Below are 25846 nucleotides of genomic sequence, written 5' to 3'. Positions count from 1 at the left end.
TGTAATATTCCTCCATCAAATCATCAAGAAAAAGACTAAAGTGGTCTACAAGTACGATTTCCGAGGATAGGCAAATAAAACACGCTGCATGTTATTGATTAAAACACACATTTACCTTCTCGTAGGAAGCGAGAGTGGATGAGAATTATGAGAAAACAGCAGATCGCCGCTCCCGCTAGAGCCCACGCAACTCTCAGCATCAGCATCCTGACTGCCTTCAGCATCCACACCACATCTCAATTCTATTGCCATACAACAACCAACACCTTTGCCGCACTTTTCTTTCAAAGATTTAGAAGAAAGGAATCCGTTCTTTTTCAAGAGATGCCAACTTTAAGGAAACAATATTTTTGATGTTTTATAGCTTTCACAGCCCATTGCAAAAATGCATAAATTTCCAGTTTGTGTGTGGCTGTTGCGTGGATCTAAGGCGAATGATGTGTGATCATCCTCTCCAAAATCTCTGGTTTACGCACTTATAGAACTGCGCTGATCGCTAGAACAGTCACTCTCCTCTTATTTTCGACTGGTCCTTGATGTCTGCCACAAGAAACAAGTCAGATTACAAACAGCCGTAATTCCTGCATTAATTCGAATGATCATGTAAAAAAAATGCCCCAACCGCGACGCATGTGGTGTTGGTGATGTGTTGAGTCTGTATCTCCCCCTCCGTCTGTGCAGTTACCGGGGTTTGATTCTCTTAACGAGCGCACTTTCTCTCCGCTCTGACGCATACTTCGCCTCCACTTGCCTGAATAGACGCGTTTGAGAAGCGCTCACCGGTGGATGCGTCACAACGCATGTTCCCTTAGTCTGACGTCAGAGTTTAAGTCTTAAGTTCTTTCTTTGTGCCATTTGTGTGCTGAACCTTTCAGAAATGTTGTGCACCGCAGGATTTAAAGATACCATGAAATCAAACATGATGTTTCGTGGCTTTAGGGTATCCGTATGTTAGTGGGTCATTGACATGCGCCATTCGTGCGCTTTGTACCAACAAGGCAAGGCTTAGCTACTGATATTATTCACGTTTTTCATTATTATCATTCAGTATTGTATTATGTATTGTAAACTACACTTATATTTCTTGTAGCTCATTCAAAATTTATAATATGTTTTACACGGATTGCTAATGAAAAGAATAGGGCACATACAGTTACATTTACTTTCCCCCAAAATACATGCAGGTTATGTAGCTAAATGTAAGATTAAAATTGCTCATAACTGTGAGTGTAAATGTGTATCTGTCTGTTATTGTTAGCCTTGTTGTAGACTGGCCACCTGTCTGTGGTGCTTCCTTTCCTACAGCTTAAAATGCTGCGATAAGCTCCAGGCCTCCTGTGACCATACAGTAAATGGGATATTTGATTTAATAAAACTATAATAGAGAAAGGTGATTACCTCTTTTTGTGTGAATTTAGAAATAACAAAATATTTTACGAACAAAACACCCAACGACTGTTTTTCACAGTATTGAGTAAAATGTCAGACATGCAAAAATATTACTTTTTTTACTTTTTATTTTTTTAAATGTTCTACTAATGTCCAATTTTATTCTAATAAATAAAATAATGAAATTCAAATTCTTATAAAATGTGCCTTCATATCTGCATGAATTTCCATGACAATATTATACAACTTTATGTAGTCCTAACAAATTGTAGTTGTTTGTTCTTAAAAATATAATTTTCACAAGAAATCTTTATTTAAATTTTTTTTATAGTCTATTTTCCATGTGTAAATAAATAGATCAGCAACTTTGGATCTGACAGCATGATGAAACAACGCAATTAATTTTAAATAATGAGCATCTTATATACTAGTTTGGAAATCAGGCATTGCTCAGTCACAAAATAACAGACTATTGCTGTGTGTACATTTGAATAGTATCCATCCTAAATAGTATTCAAAATTAGAATTAGTGTGTCTCAACACATTTATTACATCTGGAAAAAAGCATGAGGTGAGTTCAACATGGTATGTCTGTTCTTTCCAGTAGGCTATGGAAGAATTGTAATGTAAATTAAATTAACTGAAATGTGGAGTATGCATATGGGCATATTACTGTAACTGTGATGAGTTATATTGAGTTAGTGTGTCTGTTAAAAACAATTATGATGTGGCAGTATGTCCCAAAACATGCCTACACTTCTGCTACACACTCAAAAGTTTTATTAACAAAAAAGAGTGCATATTTTTAGGGCATAATATAATTTAAATGCAGAATATAATTTTGTTAGGATCTCAAGGGTGTGATTTGCAACATTAATGGAAACCCAGCATAGGAAATTTGTGAAATATATACAACCCGAATTCCGGAAAAGTTGGGACGTTTTTTAAATTTTAATAAAATGAAAACTAAAAGACTTTCAAATCACATGAGCCAATATTTTATTCACAATAGAACATAGATAACATAGCAAATGTTTAAACTGAGAAAGTTTACAATTGTATGCACAAAATGAGCTCATTTCAATTTTGATTTCTGCTACAGGTCTCAAAATAGTTGGGACGGGGCATGTTTACCATGGTGTAGCATCTCCTTTTCTTTTCAAAACAGTTTGAAGACGTCTGGGCATTGAGGCTATGAGTTGCTGGAGTTTTGCTGTTGGAATTTGGTCCCATTCTTGCCTTATATAGATTTCCAGCTGCTGAAGAGTTCGTGGTCGTCTTTGACGTATTTTTCGTTTAATGATGCGCCAAATGTTCTCTATAGGTGAAAGATTTGGACTGCAGGCAGGCCAGGTTAGCACCCGGACTCTTCTACGACGAAGCCATGCTGTTGTTATAGCTGTAGTATGTGGTTTTGCATTGTCCTGCTGAAATAAACAAGGCCTTCCCTGAAATAGACGTTGTTTGGAGGGAAGCATATGTTGCTCTAAAACCTTTATATACCTTTCAGCATTCACAGAGCCTTCCAAAACATGCAAGCTGCCCATGCCGTATGCACTTATGCACCCCCATACCATCAGAGATGCTGGCTTTTGAACTGAACGCTGATAACATGCTGGAAGGTCTCCCTCCTCTTTAGCCCGGAGGACACGGCGTCCGTGATTTCCAACAAGAATGTCAAATTTTGACTCGTCTGACCATAAAACACTATTCCACTTTGAAATAGTCCATTTTAAATGAGCCTTGGCCCACAGGACACGACGGCGCTTCTGGACCATGTTCACATATGGTTTTCCTTTTTGCATGATAGAGCTTTAGTTGGCATCTGCTGATGGCACGGCGGATTGTGTTTACCGACAGTGGTTTCTGAAAGTATTCCTGGGCCCATTTAGTAATGTCATTGACACAATCATGCCGATGAGTGATGCAGTGTCGTCTGAGAGCCCGAAGCCCACGGGCATCCAATAAAGGTCTCCGGCCTTGTCCCTTACGCACAGAGATTTATCCAGTTTCTCTGAATCTTTTGATGATGTTATGCACTGTAGATGATGAGATTTGCAAAGCCTTTGCAATTTGACGTTGAGGAACATTGTTTTTAAATTTTTCCACCATTTTTTTACGCAGTCTTTCACAGATTGGAGAGCCTCTGCCCATCTTTACTTCTGAGAGACTCTGCTTCTCTAAGACAAAGCTTTTATAGCTAATCATGTTACAGACCTGATATCAATTAACTTAATTAATCACTAGATGTTCTCCCAGCTGAATCTTTTCAAAACTGCTTGCTTTTTAGCCATTTGTTGCCCCCGTGCCAACTTTTTTGAGACCTGTAGCAGGCATTAAATTTTAAATGAGCGAATTAAGTGGATAAAAGTGTAAAATTTCTCAGTTTAAACCTTTGCTACGTTATCTATGTTCTATTGTGAATAAAATATTGGCTCATGTGATTTGAAATTCCTTTAGTTTTCATTTTATTAAAATTTAAAAAACGTCCCAACTTTTCCGGAATTCGGGTTGTAGTAAAAAGTTTGAAAAACTTTGGTGAGTTGATAGTGTTGCATTATGGGTCATTTTTTTAACAAGCCTGATGCATCAAAATCGCAGTGTTATCAATGCAGCTGTCTATGCAGCTAATTTAGAGCCAATTATCAGCTTTCGCCAGTGTTTACAATGAGGGCGTCCATTTTTAATTTCTCTGCAGTGCCTGTAACACACTCTCATTGTGATCCATCAATCAGCTGGATGGCAATTAAATGAGAGTTGTCCAGGAGTGACTGCATGAAGCAAGCAGAGCAGGTGCCTCACCTTAAGGATGATGATGACATACACATTGCCAATGAACAGTCCTTGGCCGCGTTACTCAAAAACCACCTGTCACTTATATTGACACGCTCCTGCTGTTTCAGCACAAGCATGCCTTTGGGAATTACTTGAGAGTGGTCAAAGGGTCTAAGATGACCACAAAGATCAGAGCTGAATTTAAGATGTTGTTTATTCACAAAGCTGGCACTTTTAAAAATCCCTTTCTGGCATGGGGCAATGTGGCCTGGACGCACATTTTTGCTTTGGAGAACTGCCCTCAGAAAAGCATGTTTTATTGATTTTTCATCCATCACAAATATGATTCATGTTTGTTAGTGAGTAAACTGCTGCAACATAAATTTTAAAACATTTAGAGTCTATAAGGGTAAATATAATTTATATCTAGAGTATGTTAAAAGGAATTGAATAAATATGTTGTGCAGCAGTTTTTAGTGCATAACCTTGAAGTGACTGTGTCTGAATGGGAGCAAATCCCTTCATCCATGTTCCTTCATCTAGTGGGAGGCCTTCCCAAATGCTGTTTTAACAGTGAAGGGAGGGTTTAATGGCTTTTGCTGTCTTTTAAAATTAATTGTTCCATAAAAGCAAGAAAGTTCAGTAGAATGTCATGGTTTAGTGTAACATTAAGATTTGTCTTTATGAGAAAACTCTTATTATTTTTAGTACATACTAAAATAAAGGTGCTTAAAAGGTTCTTCATAGCGATGCCGTAGAATAACCATTTATGGTTCCACAAAGAACCATTTCTTTCTTACCTTTTTATAATCTGAGCTGAAAAACTTTCTTTCGCCACAAAGAACCTTTTGTGAAACAGAAAGGTTCTTCAGATGTTAAATGTTCTTTATTCTTTAAAAAAAAAAAAAAACTTTCTATGGCAGTGTGAAACACCTTTATTTTTAAGAGTGTATTGACTACTACTCTAACCACTGAAATCAAAACTATACATAATACTGTTAATTTGACAACTGTACAAATATATTCTTTATGTTGTGTGTTTAAAAAATAATAATAATAAAAAAAGCTTACACAAGGAAAAAAAATCAATTTCTCTATCTCACAATTATATCAGGTTTGTTGTTTGTCTGATGTTCCACTGTGCTGTTTTTTTTTAGGAGCACACATTTTTCATTGTGCCTTGACACTTTTAAAATTATCACAGGAATGATGACATAAGAGTGATACTAAGGTGCTAAAATAGGCTTATTGTGATCAGTTAAGCTGAAAAATCATGGACACTAGAAGATGATTATCACTCACTTCTGATCAATGAGAGCACCCTAACAACTTCAGCACTATTTTTCAACAATAATGTGTGCCTGTGACATACTACAAGGGAAGGTAATTGCTGGGTCTGCCACCAAACCACCAAGACAACAGAATAGTCTATAAAACCACTCAGTTCCCAAACTAAACTTATGAAGAACTATAAAGATCCTTTTAAAGTATGGCAATAGTTTTGACTTGAATGAAAACAGCTAGCTGTCTTCTACTGAACATATTCAGCCAAAATATTGCTACTGCAACACCACTTTCTGCAGATTTATTGCCATATGCTTATACAGTTCAATTATCCAACTCATTTTCTTAATCTTCTTTAAGCAGTTTGAAAAGTGGTTTGCAGGTGCCGTACCAGTGGTTTTCACCCCATGATATTAAACATTAAGTATATAGCTGCTTTTATATACAGATACACAAGAAGTATTATATTAAATTCCATACATAGAGTACTGTATATAAAATATATATTTTTGACTTTTTGCAAAGCTTGAATAACTTGATTTAATACCTAACAACACCTAAGGACTATCCTGCACATACAACAAGGAAAAAGCCACAATGATGAAAATAAATAATTATTTATTAAATCTCACTGAAAATCTTGCAGTCTGCTAAACCATTTAGCAGGTTAAGATTATTGCGAGGCACATAACTCCCAATAGAACAAACCCCCCAAGTATTTTTACCGCACACCTCTCTGGTCGCATCCATCATTTCCATTTCACTGGAGAGACAAAGATCTCACCTGTTCTCAGCCCATTTGTCACCAGTTTTTATGCTGTCATACATGAGTGAATCAGTGTTTGTGTTCCACGCTTCTGCACACTACCTGATGAATATTCATTAGCCTCTTAAATGCTCAGTCTGTCGACAGCTCATTAACTGCTCAAATAACTTCTGTATAAAGACCGAATTGCCTGGCTTAAAAATAGACAAAGACTGACGTCGTTCAATCAGCTCTGATGAAAGGCAAACTCTTCAAATCTGAATCAAACACGCAGGTGATATACTTTACATCACAGTCCAAACTAATCAGATAGAAGAAAACATTCAAGCAGGGGTGTAGTTTATGGGGTGTGGTTGGGGGTATAGGGTGACGGGGGGATATATAAAGTACAATGAGTACAATGAAAGTTTCAAAAACTGCTGATCTTCTGGAATTTTCATGCAAAACCATCTCTAGGGTTTATAGAGAATGGTCCGAAAAAGATACAATTTCCAGTGAGTGGTATTTGGGTGGACAAAAATGCCTTGTTGATGTCAGAGGTCAGAGGAGAATGGGCAGACTGGTTAGAGATGATGGAAAGACAACAGTAACTCAAATAAACACTTGTTACATCCAAGGTATGCAGAATACCATCTCTGAACATACAACATATCGAACCCTGAAGCAGATGGGCTACAGCAGCAGAGACGCTTACAGTAACGCTCTTTCACATCACAATTAAATAAATCTCACTCCCTGATATTTTGTGATGTTATAATCTATTAAAACATTTAATTAATTTTATTATGCACAATCCCTTAAAAAAAATTAGCCATGGTATTAGCCTACTGTAGTAAATGTATTGTAGGCAAGCCAGGTTTTTTTTTTTTTGCGTTTTTATTATCAGTTAAAGCCTATAACAACAGTTTTGCTACAAATACTAGCTAAACGTTGTTTTACCATGGTTTAACTAGTAACCAATGACCATGTTTTTTTAAAACGTATTTTATATACAAATTTTCATGTTATATTTTTATTTTACGACATGTTTTTGTGAAAATCATTAGGCTGTCACAGCACACACCACATAGAATAACACTGCCTGTCACTAAAGGTCAAAAATCGATTGAACTGTTAAAAATGATAAAGGCTCAAAGTCTGTCTTTTTGCATCGAGTGTGCACACACATTAAAAAGCTTTCGGGTAACAAAGTGTAATGACCTCAAAATGGTTTCGGGTTGTATATTTAATTATAATTGGCCAGCATTGCTGTACATATAGTTATGATTTTAATAGAGGTTTCACAATAATTTTATTAATTTTTGTACATTTTTGTAATGACAGGTATTTATAAATGTATTCAAGTAATGTTAGTTGGCTCAAGCCATACCGGTAAAGCTTGTTTTATTTACATAAGACATTTGTGTTCTTAATTAAAATTTTAATTATATTTAACAAATCTAATTATACAGTATGAATATATTTTTTAAATATATTTAAAAATGTTATGTTTTTATTATGGGATCAAATTAAGCACCGTATTTCACATAATGCCAATTAAGTTAAATAACTGATTTGTGTCATGTGCTTTAAATAGAATATTCCTGATGTTTTGGCAAATATTACAATCTGACTAATTTCTCAATCTGTTTCTTTTGAGATTAAAAGTAAAACAGCTGGAAGTTTTGTTTGTATTGATGTCCAATTATGGATTTTAATACGCGTTAATCGTAATAATGGTGGAGGGCGGTGACTTGGAGGAGACTGTAGAATAATGTCTTGATTTTTGCATTCTTTGTACACAAAGTATTCTCATTGCTTAAAATTACAGTTGAACCACTGATGTCACATGGACTATTTTACCGATGTTACAAATAAAAAAAAAATTATCTTAATTTTTTTTTTCCGAAGATTAATGAAGGTCTTACAAGTTTGGAACCAACATGAGAGTGAGTGATTAATGACAGAATTTTCATTTTTGGGTGAACTATCCCTTTAAAGTAATAGTTTGCCCACAAATGAAAATTTGCCATTAATTGACTCTCTTTGGCCTTGCAAGAAGCATCTGATGATCTTTCTTCAGTAGAACAAAAGATAATTTTTAGTTGAACTTGCAGCTCAATGGGTGCGATCACTTTGCGAGTCAAAAAACATAAACAAGCAACACAAAATTAATACCCATAGTGGCACAGAAGTCTTGAGCTCCAGACTCTCGTTTACCTGCTCATAATGTTATAATGTGTTGTCTGTATCTGCGTTTTGACTTACAAAGTGGTGGCACCTGTTGACTTCAATTTTATTAATCACCAAGGAACACGACTTCAGTTAAAAATCATCATTAGTATTCTACTAAAGAAAGAAAGTAGCCTACATCATAGTTGGCCGAAGGATGAGTAAACTGACAGCAAATGTTAATTTTTTTTTTTTTTCAGTGTGTCAGGTTTATACTTGCAGTTGACAATTGAAGTAAATTGTGTTTTTGTGTGTGTTTTTTTTACAGTACACTGTATATATATCTTGGCTTACTCACTTATTAATTTTTGCAGATCTGCTCTGAGTTTCTTAAAATTATGACCATCAACCTGAAGAACCAGAATTAAAGTTGATCCCACAGGAAAAGTGTCTGAAGTACTGAGTAAGATTTTTAGGATATGTGACACTTCAGGTCAGTAGTTACACTTCTTAATGACTGTTAAAGAAACTAGAGTTTACTTTGAGTGATTTTGACTGTATTGTCATACATACAGACGATTTAGGGTGATGCATAGTATTGATTAGATTTCATGTTAATTCAAAATTCTCATACTCAACTCTCTAATTCTCAAGGAAATATTGACATCCATGTATGATGAGCTGCTGATCTCTGTGCTCTCTCCACCTATTTGCTTCAGGATGACTCCAGTGTTCTAAAGTTGTGGGATGTAAGTAAGCCTATGATACAAGGGGAAACTTTTTGAGCAATTTTGCTGGACACAGGGCACACAACCGATCTAATGTATCTGGATATAAATTTGTTGCCCATTCTCAATGAGAAAGTGCCTAAGCAACATTGCTCAAAAAAGTTGCCCTGTGTATCATCACTTTTAGAATTTAGAGAGATAGATCACTAAAAATGAAAATGCTGCCTAGTCTTCATTTACACTCTTTTACATAACACCAAATATTTACTACAGTTATAAAGGACATATTCAAAACTTTGAACTACAGCCTGAATGACATCTGAATAGCAGGAGAGATTGTTGGTACCCAAATCGTTTTTGTTCTTACATAGCTTCAATAGGCTTCCATGGGAAAAAATACAATGAAAATAAATGCAACCTGAAACTGTTTGGTAATCAGCAATCTCACCTTCCATTCAGATATCATACACTGTCTAGTTCCAGGTTTTGAATATAGGCTATCAATTATAATTGTAGTTTATTGTATGGGATATAATTGTTTGGAGTAGATGTAAATATGTCACTTATTAGCAGTAACATTAGTAGAGTAACATTACTCTGTTTTTGTTTTCAGGTAGAACAATCTGATGAACCAGAGAATGATGATGCATCACCTTGTTTCCTCTCCGTTAGTGACAGGTCAACAGTTGCCATGTTCTTCTGCTCAGAGAAGACTGAATTTTCACTTCAGGTAACATAGTTAAAGATTTCCCACATTGGCTCATGCATTTGTCATGCTTTTTGGACTAACGTACACCTTTGATCTAAGTTCCCCAAAAGAGTTGGACAATATATTTGACCTTACCCAGAAAGTCTTGATGAGTCTTGGTGGATGGGAAGCTGAGACCCAGAGTGTTGAATCTTGAATATCAACTTTTGTCAGTAGAGTTTCCTCAGTGTTTGAACAAAGCTTACAAAAGTCATTTCACTTATGTCACTTTTAGTGCATTGTGTATTTTTTTATTTGTTTTAACAATATTTGTCTAGTATTTAACTTGAAAGGCAGAAAAAAAATGAAAATGACAGAAAAAAATAAAGTCCTTATCTTATATTCTATTCTATTCTAAATTTTATTTATTTCTAAAGTTACTGTTAGATGTGAAATTTGGAAGTGTACCCATTTTAAGGAAGTATTTACAGATGGGTGATTTTCAGATATCCATATTGTCCATTTCTAAAGTAACTTGCATTTAAATTGTTAATGTTTTTTTTTTTTTTTTTTTAGAGTGAGTATAGTTAGTGTATAGTTATTTTTTTATTAAAACTAATATTTTGACTAAGTAAAAGTAACTGTAATGTAACAAACAATTTTTACGTAATCTTTATTTTAGTTTTAATTGGTTCTGTGAAACCAAAAACTCTTTTTAAAATTAACTTGATCAATAATGTTATAGTAACTTGTAAGTTTTAAGTTAGTATCAGAATTAATTATATATGATATAAAATTACTTAGTAACAATGACTTTAAAAATTATGTTTCTTCAACTTTATACATTTTATAGTTAATACAACTTAATTTCAATGTAATCAGTTTCAACTATTTATTTTTTATTATTATTATTTTTTATTTTTTTATTTTTTTTAGTTATATTAACTGGTTTTACAGTGTACCTGTAAAACCTGTACCAGGATATTGCACCATTTCATAAAGCTCAAATCATCTCAGAACAATTACAATGAGCTCACTTTACTCAAATGGCCTCCACAATCACCAGATCTCAATCCAATAGAGCACCTTTGGGATGTGGAACAGGAGACTCGCATCATGGATGTCCAGCCGACAAATCGGCAGCAACTGTGTGATGCTATCATGTCAATAAGGATCAAAATCTCTGATTAATGTTTCCAACACCTTGTTAAATCTTGAATCTATGCGAAGAATTACGCCAGTTCCCAGTACTAACAAGGTGTACTTCATAAAGTGGCCAGTGAGTGTGTTATATATAATTTTTTAATAAGGAACATTCATGGGGAAGTTGTACCTGGGACAGTGGCAGACATCTTTTGACTATCATCATCAAAACATCCCCAAATAAAATCGAGTTCTTAAAATGAACAGGAATTCAGTTCTGCTATTATTTTATAAACTTTGTGTGTGTGTGTGTGTGTGTGTGTGTGTGTGTCTACTCAGATTATTTAAAATTGCTTTGTGCTTTGAGCAATAAGAAGTTAGTTAGTGAAGAGCTGTTTATCATTTCTTCTAAATTAGAGAAGAAAGCAAAGCATACACAGCAATTACAGAAAGCCATGTATGGTTTTTCTACCGTAGTCATCTGAGAAAAAAAAAAAAAAAACAAGATATTTTGTGGTGAGAGAAAACTGTAGATATTAACGCAATTAAAATAGACTGCTTCAGAACTAACACATTTATAATAAGACATAAAGGTAAAAATAAATATGTAAATAAACTTAAGGAAAACACATCTTAATTCCTGCTCAACTGTATTTTTCAAACACTGTATTTTGGTATTTTGTATATTGCTTTTTTTTTTTTCTTCTTCTTCTTTTTCTTTTCTTTTTTTTTTTTTTGTGGCCTTATTGTTGCACCATTTTTCAGCTTTAAAGCGTTTAATTCAATGCATTGCACTGTGCAAATACTCTTAGATTTGCAGTTTACAGTCTGGGAATCAGCTCATAACTAAATTTCCTTGGAAAGTTCACTGTTTGTATCACCCCACTTTTCTGTGTTTACAGTGCACTATACATTGTGGAATGGAGCTATGTGATTTTGTCTTGCAAAATTTTTTGAAGTCAGATCGTGTGTCTGTTCTTTCATGCAATTTATTTATTTTTTTTTTTTTGAGTGGAGTTGGAATTGAGTGGTTTAATTAATTAATTATTATTATTTTTTTAATCATGCTTTTAAAAGTTTATATTAAATAAAAATTGTGGACTTGAATAATATCCTTTTATTTATTTTAATTGAATAATATTGTTTTTGGCATGCTTGTAAATTATTTTATTTGAGTAGTTGATACATGTTTGTAATACATGTACTGTACAATATCCCATAAAGCAAAGGTTGTGTTATCATGCTTGTGTTATGAAGGCCAATCCAGGAATGAAATTCAGTGCATGTCAACAACCCTGGACAAAAGCACTGAGGCAGGCAAATAAGAGGAAACCTATACTCACTCTATACTGTTAACACTGCACAGAATAAAGGGACAGTGCAACGAGGGCGCATTTATTGAGGACAAAGAGCTACAATATCACCATGCAGACTAAATCAGAGTATCTGAATGCAGAAAAACAAGAAAATGCATTGATATGCATGATAAGATGCTCTCATCTTCTCTACAGATGGTGCTTTTATCTCTGGATGAGTGAAAATATTGTTTACCTCAAAAAGGCATGAATATAGCTACATACAACAAGAGAATAAATATGAGCACAAACACATCAAAATATATGTTTGATTAATGGTAGTGTAAGATTATCCAAAGCTGATAATAATAGGAAATACATATGTGGGCATTCCAATTGATCTTTAATGTTGGTGGCTTGAGTGGCATAGCACCTACCAGAATGTGATTCAGTTCCACCTACGGGGTTTTTCTGAGATGATCATCTAGGCTATAAATGTCTTGTGAATAATCACTCTAGCGGTGCAGAAAAGCGATGTCATATCCATTTCATTTCACACTTTTAAAAGCCTGCCAAATACAATTTGTGTACTGGTAGATCAACTGCTATATTCCAATTAAATATAATTACATTTACATTTATATGTTGATTGAAAAAAAAAAAAAGTTTAAAGACAACAATTTGCAACTACATCAGTTAACACTAATATTACTAAGCATTTCTGCTCAACACTGCAGTGTACCAAACAAAGAGTCCAAAATGCACCATTTTCTACCATCTCAAACATGTGGAAACATTAGTTTATTGCAATTGACACTAATAACTAGTTGCTTATTAGCACACACATTAATAGCATATTGACTGTTTGTTAGTACATATAAAGTACATATTAATGCCTTCTTTTGCATTACTATATTTTAGATTTCTTAATTCGACCCTATACCTAAACTTAACAACTACCTCACTAACTATGAATAAGCAGCAAATTATATGTTTATTGAAGCAAAAGTCATAGTTAATAGTTAGTTAATAGTGTGAATCATTCCTAAACTAAAGTGTTACCAAACATGTAACCAATCCCATGAATTTACAGGGTGGGACTTTTTATTTTGCTAGCAATTTTTATTAAGATGTTCATTCTAAGGTATGGTCTGAGATGGTGAATTGGTACATGGTTTATGTAACATTAGCAACACATTATTAGCTGTCTGATAACATAGTGAAGCCAAAGGATAATTGATATCAATTACTGTTATGTGTGCAATGTTGTAGAGAGTAATACATAAAATGTAATACCATTCTGATACACTGACATGTAGACGGCCTTTTATAATTCACTCTTCCTCTACTTCAATTTTTTGGTACATACGGCTGAATTATTCTAATATTGCCACTTTGTCCTTTTATAGCATTTACTACTTCAGTTGATCAAGTAAAAGTGGAGCAGGTAGTCTGAGCATGCATGACTAATTGGAGGCGGGGACTAATTTGCATGTTTGTATACTAAATGAGGTAAGGATGCAAAGATATATTCAAGTCATTTTAAGGTATCAAGTTATTTTCATAGGCATTTTATTTTTATCATTCTGATTGTTAAATATATGCATTAATGAACTAATGACTGCATTTTTAAAGAGACCTGATATTAATACTCTTATTAGTAGCTGAAAATGCCTGGAAGTATATATAAAATTGGTGTAAAACTGTTTCTTAAATTTTCAACGCTGATTTCAGTAGAAAAACATGTCTCAACCTACATTTTTGCAAAACTCTAAAAACGTATCAAAACATATTCACTGCAGCATCCAGCTGAAATTACAACTAGTGGCCGTAACAAACCCACACTTTTTATTTCTTCTCAATTTATAGGCTTGATTTCTTTAAAATTCGCATGTTATGACCTGTAAACACTTTTACCATAGTTTTAGAAACTATATATGCTTTCTTTCCCAGCAAAGATACTGCAGGTAAGCCATTTGTAAAAAAAAAAAAAAAAAAATTCCCTGAACATAAACAAAATGCTGTATCAAATAGGATGCAAGTTTATTTTGGACTATATGTTTATAAATAAACATGTGAGGGACAAGGATGTGTTAAATTGTGAATGATTGGCATTCCAATTTTGTGGAAAATCTATAGAGCTCTCGGTGAAGTTCTACAGACACAGATTCCACATTGGACTCAATTTACCTGTAAATGTGCATTAAAGTGCATAAGAACTTCAAGCTACAAAAAGTCTGAAAAAGTAAAATGAGATAAAACTACCATTGAATCTTTACAGAACGTGGGTAGGATGATGATGGAGTCAAAGAGAAAAAAAACATATATATATATATATATATATATATATATATATATATATATATATATATATATATATATATATATATATATATATTTGCTGGCTTGTTTATTGCAAAGAAGTGCACGCCATGTTGTTTATATGCAGTGGATAACATGCTGTTGATTTTGTAATTTTGGTGTGACATTAGTCAGGCCACAGGCTGTCAGCGACTCCATCCCCTGAGCCGACTGATTGACAGGCACGCCGAATTCATACCCGCATTGCTCAGTTTCAATTACTCAATAAACATGTGGCCCTCAGTTTAAGTTGTGAGGCCCATGCTGGAGTGCCTCTGATAAGACATCCTCTCACAGACGTGAGGCCCTATGGGCCCTGGTGAACAAAATTCATTCACACACACAAACACATTCCAAGAGGGAATATTCCATATAGGCAGCCCACATCTGAAACTTGTTTGCGGATCCTAATTTGCAGACAAGGAAAATAATGAGACCAAACTGCCATTACTCATGGCCAATAGCATCAGGACATTTTTTGTATTTATTCTTTAAAGTGTGCAGGAGTCAAAATACCAGTTCTTATTTGTGCTATGGAGAATCTGAAGCACTCAGAGCACCTCGGAAAAGTAGATTACCATTGGATTTACAACTCAGGTTTACTGGATGTAGCTAACACATTCAATAACAGGAAATGATCTAAAATGTTAATTTACTTGCAGTGGTATTTAACAACTTAACATGTTATATTTACCCCTCAATGCCTGTAATGCTTTTTCTGATTTTTCAGTGGATCAAGGACATGATGGGTGTTTCTTTTGTTTGGGGAAACAGTGGAAGTCAAAGTTTGTTCTCTATCCACAGTCTTCAGTAACTACACTCTCCTAATGCCACAATGTGCGATGGGATGCCTGCACAGTATAAAATAATGATCCCCTTGGCTACATCTTCCCAGGGTGAAAGAGTAGATGAGTCATGAGCTTAGTAAAACCAACCGAGAATCAATTCAGGGTAACATACAAGTTTTCATAGAACCAATCTGGGCCAGTTTCCGATAAACTATTGAAGCAGTGCAGGCACAAATCCATAAATGTTTTTTGTTGTAAGAACTGTTAGTCCTGGTACTCATTCTGGAGAAGTCTTATTTCCAAGAAATCCATGCCTTTTTATAACTTCATATGATGTCTAGACAAACTTCAAGTGGGATTTTGTAACAAACAGCTAATAATTGAAACCGTGATACATGACTAATCATGTTTGTAATTTCAAAACAAAACACAGTGCTTGGAGATGCATACAATTAATGTGGCCTATTTAAAAGCATTTAGTTTAACATTAAAAATCTTGTTTGTTGAGTTTTGACATTTATAAACAGTGCAGAAATGCATTTGGCTAATTATTTTTGTAATCTCACAGTTTAATGGTAATTTAAAAGGCAGCTTTTAGGTGCAACACTCAACACTCAACAAGCTTTTACTGTGACACCCATTCTTCCCCACTCTTGAAAATCAGAGTGTACCATCTATTCATTAATAGTTTCGCATTTAGGATCATTTCTCTTTTTTAACACAGTAAACATGATAAACTCAGTAAATGCTGGATAGTGGTGGCCCATCAAAAATCAATGGAGCATTCTCACTACTAGATCTACATGAGGTCGTTAAAGTCACAGCACTATTGGAGAAAAAAGACTGGTTGAGGACTTTGAAAAGGAATCGATGAGAGGTAACTCCTCCAATATTGTTTCTGCAGCAGCATTGGAGTGCTGAGTTGATGAAACAGATCCAGGGGTCCAGCGAATGACTTTGATGAAACATCCATGACAGTTCGAAGGATGGGCTTGAAGGATTTGATAAGTCTTACCTCTCTCCTCCTGGCTGGACTCAAAAGAGCGTGTAATCAATCATCCCGATCTAATTTTGGAGTCACACATGGGGGGTTAGCCGAGACCTATCCTTTAAAGAAGGGGACTGAGTTGATGGGACACATCAAGGCTGTGTCCTGGCCAGACAGACCAGATGTGTTTACTCAGCCCTGCCCACTCCCTTTTCTGGCTGTGATCATGTTGCATGCTGGGAAATCCTGCTTGGGCCATTATCAACACAAGGCCAGGTGCATCCTGGGAGATTCAAGCCAAGCCTTTATCACAGCCAGGGAGGAGGCAACCAAAGCTGGAGGATCAGAGGTGCCCCGGTGCAGGGACCTAGGCAGAGGCATCTGTAGGGACGCTGCAGTCTGCCACATCAAAGGTTTGTGGAGCCAGAGGTACTGGGCTGGAAATATAAAATCTGGTCAAAAGAAATACACTAATGGCCCAAATCTATTCCAACATGGCTTGTGGTCAGAGGACAGTCATGTGCTGAACATGTAGCATGACTATAATGATATTGTTGTCAATGGTAAAAAGTATTTTTTAGAACCTATAGCTCTAACCTATACTGAAACTGCACTGATATACAAAACTAAGACAAAAACTAGCCCAGGTAACATTTCACACCTTAAGATCAAGAATTTAAATAGTTTAAACATTGTATTTTATTTAAACTGTATGGTATTTGCAATGCATAATGTTGTATATGCACTGCGTTTAATTTATAATAAAAAAATAAATAAAAAAAACACTAGGATCACTTATTCAAGTAAATACAGTTGCAATAATGGTAATTTAATGACAATCATCAATGAGAATAAATAAGTTCAATTGGGGTAAATTGGTGATGTGGATAATTCAATTATTCACACATAATATACAATTAAAGTTGCAGCGAAATGTAACCAATGTCTCAGTCCCCAGCTCACCCCTCCCTTTAGAGAAGCTACGGTGGCCGACATAGGCAAAGATGTCATCGGTAAAGACACCAGAGAGCAATGAGATTTACAAAGGTAAATTAAGGAATGATATTTACTTAATTATTAAGTAAATCAATGTTATTGCAAATATTAATGTACTTGTTCATAACTGTGTCAGTTTTATTTGCAAGAACAACAAAGTGAGAAAACATGCTCTGTAGAGCTGTTTGTTCGTTTAGGGCTCCTGTACAAACATGGTGGTGACTTCTATGTAAGGGGACTCGTGGTGTATGTAGATAGAAGTTGCTCAATCTAAGGTAATAAAAAACATAACAGTTCATTAAGTAAGGTTTTTATAAATATCTGAAAACATAGTTATGTATAGTATATTGCATTTCTGCTAACATATCTTTGTAAATATTACACAATGCACCTTTAATATAAACAATCAAAGAATAAATTGCAATCATACATATTATACAATTATCATCATGAAGTATCAATCATGTAGTATTTTGATTTTGGTTTGAAATATGACCTGGACATGTTCTTGACATTTTTTTGCTGCTCACTCGCCTCAACTGTGAGGAAAATGTATTTCAACAAAAGAAAACACAGAACAGTAGCAGTTTCTGGAACAATCAACAGTGTTAAGTGCCACATGAAGTTGGAGGAACTGCAAAAATAAAAAAGGACTTTATCGCCTGAAGGATCAAATGTGCACATTCTCTCCTCTGACTCAACCAAACCTGTCTCGTTTTCATCAATATGCAAAGCACACGAGTCTGTTCTCAAGGCAAGCCATAAAATAGAGGCACAAGTGACACCGCCAGAGTAGGAAACCATCTCAGTGGAGACAGAAATCTGCCGCTGGGTCTGTAAATGAAAGGGAAGATAATAATTGGGCCTTGGCTGCCATTTTCCTTTCTACTGAACTTAGTATTCCAGTCTTTCGACAGCAGGTGTTTTCTGTGATGGCAATTATTGTGACCGTTTAAGCTACTGACATAAGCACATTAGATCTGGGCTGGTTTGCTACATACTGTAGAAATGCGAACTGTTTGTGGTGGCTGATAAATCATTATGAAGAGATTGAAATGTCGAGGAGTGGATTGCATGTGGTGCCAAAAGGAGAAGGCTGCCCAACTGGCACTGCCACTTTCTTAATAGAATCCCTTTGTTAATACCTTTGACTAAAGGCATCTGCAGTAGAATTAGGCCATGCTGAGCAGTGAATTTCACTCCGGTTTCTCACACTGTTAATATTAAACCAATAGCTGCAATCAGTGTCTTGGCTTTAGTGATTCACTTTTTCCCCCCCCAAGAGAATGGTGCTTAAAATTGAGGTTAAATTAAACCTTTACCCAAATGATTCACTAAATATTGGCAAAATGATAAATGAATGCAAAGTGGATTAACAAATTATTATTCTTTCCTTTTGCAATGTACAAAATATTAGTAGTTTTATACCAGGTGTATCACAATAGTTACCAGAAACTCAAGGAAAGTACATACAACATAAACATATGGTGATGTGTTTATTTTTTATTTTTTTATTTTTTTCTACACAGGTAGTTCATTGTATTATTTTCTCTTTATATTTGCAATGTAAAATAAATACAAAACACATTCTGCACTATATTTACCTATTGGCATGTCTTTCTAAATAACATACAACCTAATATAAGCCAAGAAGCTATATCTAGCACAATATAAATGGCTTAAAAATAAAATCTTTACCATCTGACACATTTCCACCACTGCATGTAGCCTATACAGTATACCATCTTACCACCCAGCCCTGATCTACCATGAAGCCATTTCTATGAATACTGGCTTTCCAAGGTTTCTCTAACACTCACATAACACTCCTTCCATACCCCCCCCCCCCCCTATCTTTCATTGATCTTCCATTGGGCTCACTTATACTGTAGATGTCTCTTCAAATTAGTTCGGGATTGCATACATTTTCTTAGAATTCAAGATTGCTCTCTTTCTGTTGGGAGCCAAGAGGTGACCCTGCATTATACATTCTAGAATAAAACCCTGACATATCTGCATTAAAAGAAGAATATTAGTTTAAATATAATTCCCATGCGGGCAAAGTGCATTCACAGAGCCTGAAGTTTGCAGTCTTTGTTCTGCCTAAATTGGGTTTGAAGCTGCTAGCGAAGATCAGGCAGGCAGGTAATCCCAGAATGCAAATTGCTTGGAAAAACCTATCTACTGCATTCTTTAATAAATGAAAGAAGTTTTCAAAAGGGTCAGGACTCCCATGCTCCTAGGTTTACTGTGAGTTTAATGGGATTAGAAAAGCATGCAAACTCACCATCTTTACTTGTTTGCGATTACATAAGTATTGAGGGGGGATGGGGGTTCTGCAGTCTTTGTATTTGTTTAAACACTGCCAGATTTCTTCTACATGCCAAAGGAGCAGTTTAGCTACATTATTCAGAAGCTGCGAGACTCCACTTTGGCATGCCTCAAAATTTAACTCAATTATACCAGGCTAAGAGAGAGTGGGACACAATAGACTAGCTGCAAGGCGTGCTTCTGTGACTACAGGCTGAAATTAAGTGGCTACCACTAGCAGAGAAACTCAGTATAAATCTACAGCAGATTGATTCTACACAGGCCTTTGCTTCTTCTGTCAACATAGACCTGAGTTTATTCAAAAAATTAATAACTAAACAAATAAAAATGCAATATTTACAAGCACAGATGGACAAATGACATTTTACTCCATATCTAAGGTTGCTCCATTCCTAAATTTTAAAAGTTTGGAAGAATGAGTAAATGATGACAAATATTCCATTAGTTGGATGAACAATATCTTTAGACCAAGGAAAATAAAATAGCTTTTCAATTGTCAAACCACTTACTGTCACGTTTCTGAACTTTGTTTCCTTATTTGGTCACCTTCCTTTTCTTGTTTTAGTTAAGTGATTGATCCCCACCTGTTTCCAGTTCCCTCATTACCTTCTGTGTGTATAATTACCCGTTCTGTTCAGTTCCTCCTCGTCCGTTATTGTTTATCGTTGTCAAAGCTGTATGTGAGTGCTAACCTGAATGTTGATATCGTTGTTAATGTAATCTTGTTAATATAGTCTGTACCCCCTTTGTCATCAGTAAACTCCTTATTTGTTCCAGATCCTCTTCTCTCCCTTTGTTTTATGTTTAGCACTACCTCATCTGTAACAGAATCACGGACCCAAACAGTATAGTTTATTTTAGCGGCGTTTTTCTTTCTTCTTGGTTTTTTATTTTTTTACTCCCTCTCCCGGAATGGCCATCCCAGCAGTCCGTCTCCTGTGCCTGGAGCAACTGGACCGTTCGCTGGAGGACCATACCAGGGACTTTTTAGAACTGGCGTGCCTTACTCACTTCCCCGACCGCTCGCTCTCTAACTTTTTCTATGCCGGCCTGAGCGAGCGGAGTAAGGCACGCCTACCAGCGAACGGTCCCCGAGAGGATTTCGCCGCTTTTGTGGAGTGGGTGCTGGAGAAAAATGGTTCTTCATTTACTATCAGCACCGCCGAAGAGGATATCTCCAGCCCCACTCCCGTCCCAGAGACCAGCCAGCCACCATCAAGCCACACGGAGCCAGAGCCCACCGCAGCCGCAGAGCCCGAGCCAAAGCAGGACCTCGAGTGCGCGACTGACCAGGTGTGTGAGCCGGCAACACCGTGCATCGTGGGAGTCCTCGTGGAGATCGTGGGCGTGGAGGAAAGCCCTGCCCACACTCCTGCGACTGAGGGTGAGCTGTATTCGGTATCGGGAAATATGGAGCAACTTATGGATCTCATGGACTGGTCTATGGAGGTAATCCCTAATCTCCCTGTTTCTCCGCTGGTTCCGTCCAGCCCCTGATCCCCCTGTATACCTTATCAGTCTCCCACTCCTACCTCCTCCAGTCAGTTCCTATGCTCCATTTCCGCTGGTTCTGCCCAGCTATGAATTTTCTGTTTCTCCGCTGGTTCCGCCCAGCCCTGAATTTTCTGTTTCTCCGCTGGTTCCGCCCAGCTATGAATTTTCTGTCTCTCCGCTGGTTCCGCCCAGCTATGAATTTTCTGTCTCTCCGCTGGTCCCGCCCAGCTATGAATTTTCTGTCTCTCTGCTGGTTCCGTCCATCTCTGAATTTTCTGTCTCTCCGCTGGTTCCGCCCAGCTCTGAATTTTCTGTCTCGCCGCTGGTTCCGCCCAGTTCTGAATTTCCTATGTCTCCGCTGGTTCCGCCCAGCTCTGAATTTCCTATGTCTCCGCTGGTTCCGCCCAGCTCTGAATTTCCTATGTCTCCGCTGGTTCCGCCCAGCTCTGAATTTCCTATGTCTCCGCTGGTTCCGCCCAGCTCTGAATTTCCTATGTCTATGCTGGTTCCGCCCAGCTCTGAATTTCCTATGTCTCCGCTGGTTCCGCCCAGCTCTGAATTTTCTGTGTCTCCTGTACTCCCTCCCAGCCTCCCTCTCCCACCTCCTCCTAAACCTGCCAGTCCCTCTGCTCCACTACCGCTGGTTCCGTCCAGCCCTGATCCTCCTGTGTTTCCTCCCATCCTTCCTCTCTCTCCTCCTCCTAGACCAGCCAGTTTCTCGTCATCCCTGCTGGTGCCAGTCAGTCCCGCAGCTCACCCTCAGTCCGCGCCATCTGGGCGCGATGGTTCGCAGCTGGACTTCCAGTCTCCAGCTCCGCCTTGGCATGTTAAGGCCCTGTCTCCGCCTCCAGCCTCCGAGCCCTGGACTCCTCTTTGGTCCTTCGACCCAGCGGCTCCGCCTTGGCTCTTAGCTCCCTCGCCTCCACTGTGGCCTGTCATCCCACCTGCTCCACCGGGCTCCCTCGTCCCTTCGGCTCCACCTTGGTCAGTCGTCGACCATCCGCCGCCTCGGGACTCCACTCCTCTGCTTCCACCTCGTCACTCCATCCCTCCGGCTCTGTCAGGCTCCTCCTTCCCTCTGGTTCCACTGTCATCCTCCGTCACTCCGGCTCCACAGCGGTCTTCCAGGACCCCGCCTCCGCCTTGGTCGCCAGAGCCTTCTGCTCCACCTAGGCCCTCCGGATCCTCGACGTCACCCTGGCTCTGCGGCTGTGCTGCTCCATCTTGGGCTCCTCACCCACAGGTGCAGTCTCCTCCTGTCGGCCCCCTGGTGTCGTCGGCCGCTTCTCCACCGTGGAGACTCCCCCACCCTCCCTCCGCTGGTATTCCGCTTGCGGTGCGAGGACGCACCGTTCCGGGAGGGGGCGAATTGTCACGTTTCTGAACTTTGTTTCCTTATTTGGTCACCTTCCTTTTCTTGTTTTAGTTAAGTGATTGATCCCCACCTGTTTCCAGTTCCCTCATTACCTTCTGTGTGTATAATTACCCGTTATGTTCAGTTCCTCCTCGTCCGTTATTGTTTATCGTTGTCAAAGCTGTATGTGAGTGCTAACCTGAATGTTGATATCGTTGTTATTGTAATCTTGTTAATATAGTCTGTACCCCCTTTGTCATCAGTAAACTCCTTATTTGTTCCAGATCCTCTTCTCTCCCTTTGTTTTACGTTTAGCACTACCTCATCTGTAACACATACTTTGTTCCATTTTTTTAGTAAAACGCGTAGGGTATTTTCCCAAGGTGATGCAATTACAATTCCCATTTGTCCGTTTAGACAGATTGACAGACGTGTAAAACTTAGACTTCTAGTGACTGAAATATAATTGCCTTGCTTGGTATGCGTGTGAGCAGCAGATCAGAAAATGGAAGCAAAATTTTGGCCCACCACACCCCCTGTCCTCTTTACACACTTTACAAAACAGAAGGGTATATACTGTAGAACAGGCAAAGTGGAAAAGCTTCCTCTGAGCTCTTTGCTTATAAAAAAATAACAGCCATTTTGGTTAAAAGGGCTGAACAGAGAGCCAGTGATGTATAACCAAGACCTTGCATTTAATTAAGCTGGCCTCTTCCACTTTTCTGCAAGCATGCATAATCATTTCATACACCATGATATCATCTGCCTAATGCGCTATTTTACCATACAGTTAAACCTGGGCGATAAATCTCGCCCAGCTTTCTTTTAATAGATGCAGGCTGAATAATGTGTGCATTAGATTGCTGGTCCAGCATTGTGTGTGAGAGGAAATGCTTTACGATGATTAGGGCCACCTCTCCCAGCGGACACCATCTTCATGCCCCTGCTGAGCTCCCGACCAATTGTTTATTTCATTTATTCTGCATAAGATAATGCATTCGATGCACAACACACATGAATATCTGCATGTGAAATGCACCCTAGCACTGCACAAGTAAAGGTTTGCCCAGCTTTCTAGTTTAAGTCTGAATAAGGTTTTTTTAACGTTGCATGACACTGCATGACAAATTATATTGTCTTGTAGGTCAATAATGGACAACACACTTATCTCTGCTTCCTTCAAGTATAGCTGACATTTATTTATTTATTTATTTGCATTTGTGCTCCTGCAAAGGGCTTTGTTTGCAAATGTGTGGTAGGCATGCTTCATCGTATTATGGTAATTACAAAAAGGGAGACTGAAGTCATTCTGTGGCAGTTATTAACCCCTGAAATTCTATTTCAAATTTTCTATTAAAACACTCATTATTTTGCGATATTGACTTAACATATCACGCTCGCAAACTGTTCGACCGTCCTGCTCATAAATTTCTAAAACAGTGCAGATGGATTTGTTAATTACCACTTCTACATCAATCTTCTTCTGTGGGAAGAATTAGGAAGGAATAACATCCATATTCTGATCTCCCCATGACTTACACAGATTATGACAGATGTCAAAACAGCCCCATTAATATTAATGAACACCAGCTCAAACTTAACAGTGTAGTTGAGTAGTTTATGCTCTAGCATGTACATGTTGTACATGTCAATCAACATTGTTAAAATGTATATGAAAATATAAGCATACATCTTACATATATCTCACTGTAATTGTTTACTTTTCTAATTCTTGACTTTTCTAGTTCTGCAATGTCACAAATATTAGTTAAAAGCAAAAATTACTGTATTCCATGTCTCAATTACTGTGAGCTCATAAAAGCTGCATGCTTAATAAATGTACATACATTATAAAAATGCTTAAATAATTCAATTGTAGAATGCCACAGGGCAGAGCATGTCAGCTTCATTTTAAGTCAACTATCAGTTACAAATGGTGACAAATACTAGCATTCTTAAAGATATGTTTGTATTCTTTGTTGGATCTGTGTTTGTGTGTGTGTGTGTGTGTGTGTGTTGTTTCTTAGATTATCTTGTGGATATTATTTTGCTAACTTATACATTTTCCTTTATCCCTTTATGTGTATACTGTATCTCTGAAAACTATAGGAGAGATAGCATATGGATGCAAAATTATAATTTGTGCATGATATAGGGTGCTTGATATAGGGTGAATTACAAAATATGGCCCAGTCTACCTGATTCCACTCTTTTTCACCATAATATTTAATTGTACATCTATGCATTTTTTATTATCATTAGTATTATTATTATGAAATAACAGCCCACATACACTTTCACTACACCTGTGACATAAATTTTACAGTTTACAGTATATCCAAAAAAGCTAATTAACTTACAGTAGAAGTTCAGAGTACTATATAATAAAAGAGAACTCAGTTGTGGCAAAATTATGCATTAAGAGCTGGGGGTGTAAACTTTTTTAATCGAATGATTGGTGTAAACTGTACATATTTAGTCTTCTGGAAAACATGTATTTTATGTAGCATATGAATGGCAGTACTATGATTTTTTAAACCAATATATATATTAAAAATAATAAAAATGTACACATATCATCATCCTGTTCAAAAGCGAACACCTCCCGACTCTTAATGCATCATGTTGCCTTCTTGAGCATCAGAAAATATTTTCATGTTTTGTAACAGTTGTGTGTGAGTTCCTCAGTTGTACTCAATACGAAAAGATGGATGTCAAAATCATACAGTCACTGCTTAAAAGGGATCAAACATGCAGAAAATGCTGGAAAACCAAACAATGTGCAGGACTTGGAAGATTTGTCTGAAGAACATTGGGCAGTTGAACTGCTCAGTACAATAAAGGGATTCATGAATAGTTTTCGAAAACAGTAATCTAGAATCTCTATAAGGGTGACTTTAATTATTCACAAATAGTGCTACAATGTTACATTACTAAGCACTGAAATATTATAAGGCTGAAGAAAATTTAAATAAGCAGTCACGTGTAAAGCATGGCCTCCAGACCTATGCTAGAGCTCTATGAAATCCGACCAGTGTCTGACTACTGACATTGACAAATTAAGTAATTAAATTTATGCAATCTTTGTGCATGGTTAGCCTTTGGATGCTGCCAATGAATGCAAAAACTCTGGAGCAGGCTAGTTGAGATATTAGATTGTTTCTGAACTGACAAATCATGGTCGCACCATATGCATATTTAAATTAAGATAACAGAAGATTTCAATGCACACTGGCTGTCAAGCTGTTGGAATCACTTCTATAAAGAAAAATACACACATTGTTTACAGTGGCAAGAATATTAGTTTTATATAGC

General features: G+C 37.0%; 1 protein-coding gene across 2 annotated transcripts in view; it reads right to left on the bottom strand.

Annotated features, from left to right (window-relative positions):
• tafa5a (TAFA chemokine like family member 5a) overlaps nt 1–25846 on the bottom strand; it is a 168587-nt gene that overhangs the window by 132649 nt on the left and 10092 nt on the right. Inside the window, exon 1 of one of the 2 annotated variants that reach the window (XM_059511508.1) lies at nt 116–747. The exons of the other annotated variant lie outside the window; for it this stretch is intronic. Within the exon in view, the coding sequence (XP_059367491.1) occupies nt 116–224 (109 nt within the window). The 5' untranslated portion in view covers nt 225–747. Of the gene's footprint in view, nt 1–115; nt 748–25846 lie in introns of those variants that run through there. 2 annotated transcript variants of the gene reach the window in all.

Source organism: Carassius carassius, chromosome 26 (genome assembly GCF_963082965.1).
Source record: "Carassius carassius chromosome 26, fCarCar2.1, whole genome shotgun sequence".
Lineage (NCBI taxonomy): Eukaryota > Metazoa > Chordata > Actinopteri > Cypriniformes > Cyprinidae > Carassius > Carassius carassius.
The sequence above is the reverse complement of the archived record's forward strand: the minus strand, read 5'-3'. Positions and strand labels throughout refer to the sequence as shown.